Genomic DNA, 5,970 nt, shown 5'->3' with positions numbered 1-5,970 from the left:
AACACAAGCATGCTAATTTGTCTTATGGGAAACAACAGGTAGATATACATTATTGATGAAAAACGAGACCTACAGATTCAGTAGTGAAACTGTGAAATACGTACACTATCCTCCCACCCCACCACCACCACACGTGAGACTGAACGAAATGTAAAATACCGGAAACCGGACCTCTTAGGTTAGCAAAACATCGTATGAAGCTGGAAATGCATGTGGATGTGTTAGTGCCAGCTCTATTCATGTGCTCGTGCTGCTGATGGTGTCGGGCGTCTCTTCTCAGAGGTATTGTTCGTGTATCCTCGCTCGGTTCTCTTCCCACCACAGCCTGGCATGCATCTCGCTGAACTTCTCCCGGCTGCAAGCACAAGGGACATTGTAAACAATCATGTATCTGCTGCAATCTTGTATAATCCTATTCCAGTGAAGGCTTAGGTGCCTTCTCTGCTTTTAAGTTACTCTTGTACCTTGCAAGTTTGTCCTAAGAGCAAGCTAGTGGGAAGAGCGCTGGACACAAACCTGAACCGAACGCGGCGAAGCTCTCTGATCCCACCAGGTAAAGCCCGGATTGTGATATATACGCCTGGCTCGTCTTCTTCGACCCACTCCCTCTCCTGGTCGCTCGCATTGCTGACGGACACCGAGAGCTCACCAGACCTGTCGATCTCCTCAGGTGACGAGCTTGTCCTCATTGACGCGTCCATCGATGAGGTTTCTGTTTTGGCTCCACTGATACTTGACAGCTTTGGCGTTGATGCCAGGCCCATTGAATCACAGCATTGGTGTCCATGGTGGTGGTGGTGGTGGTGGCGGCCAGTACAGTAGTGGTTTGAGTGATGCTCGAGAGAATCTGATGAAGAGGAGCCCATCGCTCCACCACCTTGTCTGTGGAAAGTGCGGGGTAGCCTTTCCTTGTCCAGTGGTGGTGTCACCGGGCTGTCCTCCTTGGAGCTCTATGGGAAGAAGCAAATGTCATCGAACGATGTATCAGTCCAGTCATAAAGAAAATATGTCTGTAGCTATTGGTACAGAGAGAAAGAATGTTGCGTGAGGAACTGGTGTGTAGCCCCTTGAATTATTTTAAAAAAAACAGATAAACAAATTGAGTGGCCTCCTCACCTCATCTTCAGATTTTGGGGTAGCTGGGAGAGGGACAGTTTGATTAAACTTCTGCACATTGTAAAGTTCCATAACTTTGTCATAGTTTTCAGCCCACCATCTTTGTGCTTCCCATTTGTTGAACATCTCACGGCTAGCATACACACCGTTACATGCAAAATAGCAGATGACCACATGGTTATTCGAAGAACTGCTACATAAATAGATAGGCAAGCATGCACATCCATATCTGGAACTGATGCTCTCCTATGCATCAGTTTTCACACCTCTTAACCATGATGCATTCTGCAAAAATAGTTGTAAGTGGGCAATTTATATTTGACTCCAACAAAATATAACGAAAAAGGATGAGAATTGCACCATAAAACCCCGAACTTACATAGTTGTCTCATCTAACCCACTCCCCTACACATGGAAGAGGGAGGGCTAGGTGAGGAAACAGCCATGACAAATTCAAAGGTGCTAGGTCGTGAAACACGTACAGGTTCAAGGGGCTCTGAAAGTAAACCGCAAGTTTGAGGAAGCTGGGTGCAGTGGCGGAGAGTGAGATGGAAATAGGAGGGGGGTGTCCATTCAGTATTATACTAACACCAGAATAAAGCGCTCACCAACTAAAGTTCCATCCAGAGCAGCTCTGCCCATAGATAAGGTGAGACAATGAATCAGGGGCATGTGCTGCAACTTTATCTTTGACATTGATAGAAGTTGATTGGTTGTTCTCCGTATTCATGAAACCTTTCTAGGAAAGGGCCTCTAACTAAATTGCTTAGGTGGTGTAAGCAGCACTTCTCAAGTCCTAAGTTGGACTCCTCGTGGAAGTAGATGGTCACAACCGTTTTCACATGACTATGGTGCCGCTGTGTACAAGTGATGTAGTAGTTTAGAGATTTTATTAGAATGTCTTCTTCTTAATTCAACGACCGGGGGTGTCTTACTCACCGTAGGTCGAGTTTTTTTTATGAAACCTAGATTTCTTCAAAGTATTAAATATAGAACTGATGGAGAGCTAAATGCAACATCGTCCATCATTTAGAATGGAAAACTACATGGTTGAAATTTCCCAATAAATTGGAGGGCAAACTATGAAGCGCTAACTGACAGCAATGATCTATCACGCTCAGAGGGCAATGGGAGATAAATGTGGTTATCATGCCCCTAGAGTCGCAGCAAATCCCTGCAATCAACTGGGGGTGGGGATCTTGGTACAGTGCATCCTGTGACAACGCTGTCAAACCAAAGTTACCAAACCTAGCCAATGATCCACAGAACTCCGCATCCAATGTTCCTCCTCCCTTGAGATCTAGAACCAATATGCTAAGAACAAGACACTTGCACTCATCCCAGCTTGTATTCACCTTATAAAATAAATTTTATATATTATATATAACACTTGTGGGGACCAATGACTAGCATAGCTGGCAATGAGGAGCTCCTCCCGAGAATGTAATTAGAAAATTACTACTACACTATGTAGATAAATCTTAGACAACTATTCTAAACTTAATCTGAACACTACAAATTTATAGTAAGCATATTTTAAAATACGCATACTATTTTTTATAGTATCCAGACTAAGATTACAATAGTGGTTTGTAAGATCATCTAACAATGCTAACACCGTTATTTTGGCTAGGATATCCATAGGAAAAACACTGTCAAACAGACAGGTCCCTTGCTAATCCCCTGTGGAGGGACCCAAACTACACATCAATAAGACCACAAAACAACATGGACCATTTCTGAGAAACAAAAGGCCAAATGGAAAAGAGAGGAAAGCAGCACATAACAATTGTCTGTTCTACTTCTTCCTTTCCATTTAACTTCTTGATTGATCACACAGAAGAAATGCGGGCTGTGGGCCTCTCCTGCCCGACTGCTTCCCTTGATAATGCTACTAATAACTCTTCCTAACGAAAGCAGCATGTACAGTACAATAAGTGAATATGATATGGACAGGCTAGAGCGGCACAGATGACCAAGCTGGACTTGCCCAGAGTGTACTAGCAGTAGTAAGAGCGCCTTTGGATGAGTTAGGGCTAGTTAGTAGTTGGGCTAAAAATAGCTCAAATTAGATAAGATTGGCTAGCTAGTTGGCTAACAAGTAACAAGTAGTTTCAAACTTATCTAAAAAATTAACCCACCTATTAGTCCTCATGTTTGGATGCACTTAAGCTAATTTAAACTAGTTTTCAGCTAACTAGTGATTAGCTCTTGTGTCAAACAGGCCCTAAATTTGAAACCCTTTTCCACAGTGTAGTAGCAGTTGAATATTTAAAACCATTTCCCAAGGTGGGCAGCCAACATGATCCTTTTAATCTCTTAAATGCACGGTGCATGACTTAAGATTCTAATCTACTGATTCGAGGACATGCATGCCGACATGTATGGACTTGGGCCCGGGCGCCCGGCTGCCGCACGTGAGAAGTCAAATGGAGCTCTCTGTCATAGTGTTGACAATGGAATGGGTCATCCCTCATCTCTCTCTCTCTCTCTCTCTAATGTGATTGCATTTAACAATATGCCAGGTTGTTCCTCTTGCATATTTACCAAATAGTAAAGCTCTGTTATATACGGGATTTACTATGTGGAGAATGGAAGGAATGCAAAACCAGTGTAAGAAGGGACGCCACACACAGATTAGCATGAGAGATGGGTGATTATGGGTTAAACTAATGAGGTTGCATACGAGTGAGAAGTGTAGTACACATGCCTTGTACTTAATTTAATAAACTGGAGTCTATGTGAACTTAGCAATAGAATGCTAAAACGGAACATGTGAATTTAGCCGTTTTGATCGAAAACTAAAGCATGAGCCATCAGAAGTGGAGAGTAGCCAGGTTAGCCCCAGATTTTAACAATCATATTGTGCAGTTCTCAAGGAACTGTAGAGATTCTACCATGTCTAGGAAGTAAGGTAAAGAAATTACAGTTCCAAGTATGATTCACATGGAGTCATTTAACAATTTAACACAGGTCAGCTGCTCAGTCTGCAGCTTTAGCAACAGCTAAGTTCAGAAGAAGCTAGCAAAAGTCACAATTTGTATCATCTATCTGGACATGCTCTACCAAACACCAGGTATTCACAGCGTCACACAAAAAACTCAACCAAGTTTGCTCAAAAGGATAAAACAAACGGAATCATTTGTGATCAAGTAATCGACTTGTGAAGCAGGACTGAAAATTCATCCCAAGGAAGGAGCGAAAGGAACGCACCTGAATCGAATGCGTTTTAGGTCGTTGCCACCTTCCGCCAGTGAGACGAAAGTGATGAGCACACCGGGCTCCACCTGCGCCACCCACTCCTTGGCGTCGTCGTCCTTGCCACCACATCCGCCAGTGGCTTCTGGCGTCATCTCGTCGTCGTCGTCATCGCCGGCGGGGAAGTCGGTGCCGGTGCGCACGCTGATGGAGGGCGTGGCGTCGCCACTCGACAGGGCGGCGCCTCCGCTGCGCAATCGCGGAGTCGAGGCCGCCGAGCTCCCCGCGCGGCGGTACGCGTAGTGGAAGCGGTCGGAGGCCCCCGAGTCGGCGTCGGAGCCCCCGAAGGCGCTGCCGCCGCGGTGGTGGTACGGGTGGTGCCGCCGCGAGGCCGCCGCCGAGGAGCCCGCGCAGGGCTTGCATTGCCGGTACGCGCCCGACGCCTTGAGCGCCATGTCCTTGATCTGAAGCCCCCAGAAAAAAAAAGGTCCCGTCAGTTGGCACGCCCGAACCAAATCCCGTCCGATCTGATTCTACGGCCTCGGACGAGGCAGGAAATTTGGCACAGGTTGACAAATCGCAAGAGCCTGAATCCCGACATGTCTGGGCTGGATTCCAAGCTCTAAGTATGAACAGGGTAGATTGCAAGGGGGTGGAGGTGGGGTGGTGAATCTGGTAAAATTCAGACCAGAATCCACTCCCTGATAAAAAACCAAAAGAATGTCCCGAGAAGGCGAGAACCCACCTGGGCGGTGAGCGCCTTGATGGCGTGCCGTGTGCTCGGCGTCGCCGCGCCGGCGCTGGTGCCGGCGCCTCCACCAACGACATCGTCGTCCTCCGGCGGCTCGTGCAGTGGCGGGCCGCCGCCGGAGAACTGCTGCTTGGAGCACGCGATGCACGTGAGCATCCTACGCTACGCGGCCGCCAAGGTCTGGTGACGGACACGGACGCGCGGTGACAGAGAGTGAGGCGCAGAGCATGCAGAACCCGAGGCGAGGGCGGGCGGCGGCGGTGCGCTTTTATAAACGGCGTCGGCGCGTGTCACGGTGGCCACGCCTGGCCTGGCGCGAACACGGGGCCTCAGCCCAGCCGCCGCCTCTCTGATCTCGTGGAGCTCGGGCTAGTAGCGGCATTAATGGCGGGCTAGGATCTGGCCTTGATGGCAGGGGGCGCGACGCGAGGGGCGAGTGGGCGTTTGTTTATCTGCGGCTGCGCCTTAAATGATCGACGCAAAGTTTCACTGACGCCTTAAATTTTAATCCGTGTGGGCTGCGTCTGTCAGTCGGGATCGCGATGCCTTTTTCACTCGTGCAGCGTGCAGGTGCTCCTGCCAAGCCGTGGGGGTAGGTAGGTAGGGTTCCTGGAAAAGTGAAGAGAAGGCCAAGGCCTGCAGCGGAAGAAAGTTCAAATCTGCCGTGACTCGACTGCTCGAGTGACTGCCGTCGTTCCGTCAAGAACCGACCGTTTGAGAGCTGACTGTGATTGAGGTAGCAGTCGCCGTCGTAGGAGAGACGGACGACGGGTCGAAGGCCGTTTTGCTCTTTTTTTTTTGTGTGTGTGTGTGTCTGGTTTGTACAGTACATTGTACTCTGCCCTCGCCTCTGCAGCTCTGCTCATCCGCTATGGGCAATGGCCGCCGGCCGCCGCACCAAAGGC

The 5,970-nt window shown here is 48.4% G+C and overlaps 1 protein-coding gene across 1 annotated transcript; it reads right to left on the bottom strand.

Annotated features, from left to right (window-relative positions):
- LOC100275355 (uncharacterized) lies at positions 1-5,460 on the bottom strand. The gene is made up of 5 exons (NM_001360666.1): positions 5,060-5,460; positions 4,330-4,778; positions 1,117-1,249; positions 517-950; positions 1-355 (listed from the first exon to the last, which is right to left on the bottom strand). Exons 1-5 carry the CDS (start codon positions 5,219-5,221, stop codon positions 277-279), a joined length of 1,257 nt encoding a protein of 418 aa, NP_001347595.1. The 5' UTR covers positions 5,222-5,460; the 3' UTR covers positions 1-276.
- Positions 5,461-5,970: the final 510 nt, after the last annotated feature.

Source organism: Zea mays, chromosome 2 (assembly GCF_902167145.1).
Source record: "Zea mays cultivar B73 chromosome 2, Zm-B73-REFERENCE-NAM-5.0, whole genome shotgun sequence".
Lineage (NCBI taxonomy): Eukaryota > Viridiplantae > Streptophyta > Magnoliopsida > Poales > Poaceae > Zea > Zea mays.
This window is presented reverse-complemented; position numbering and strand designations above follow the sequence as displayed.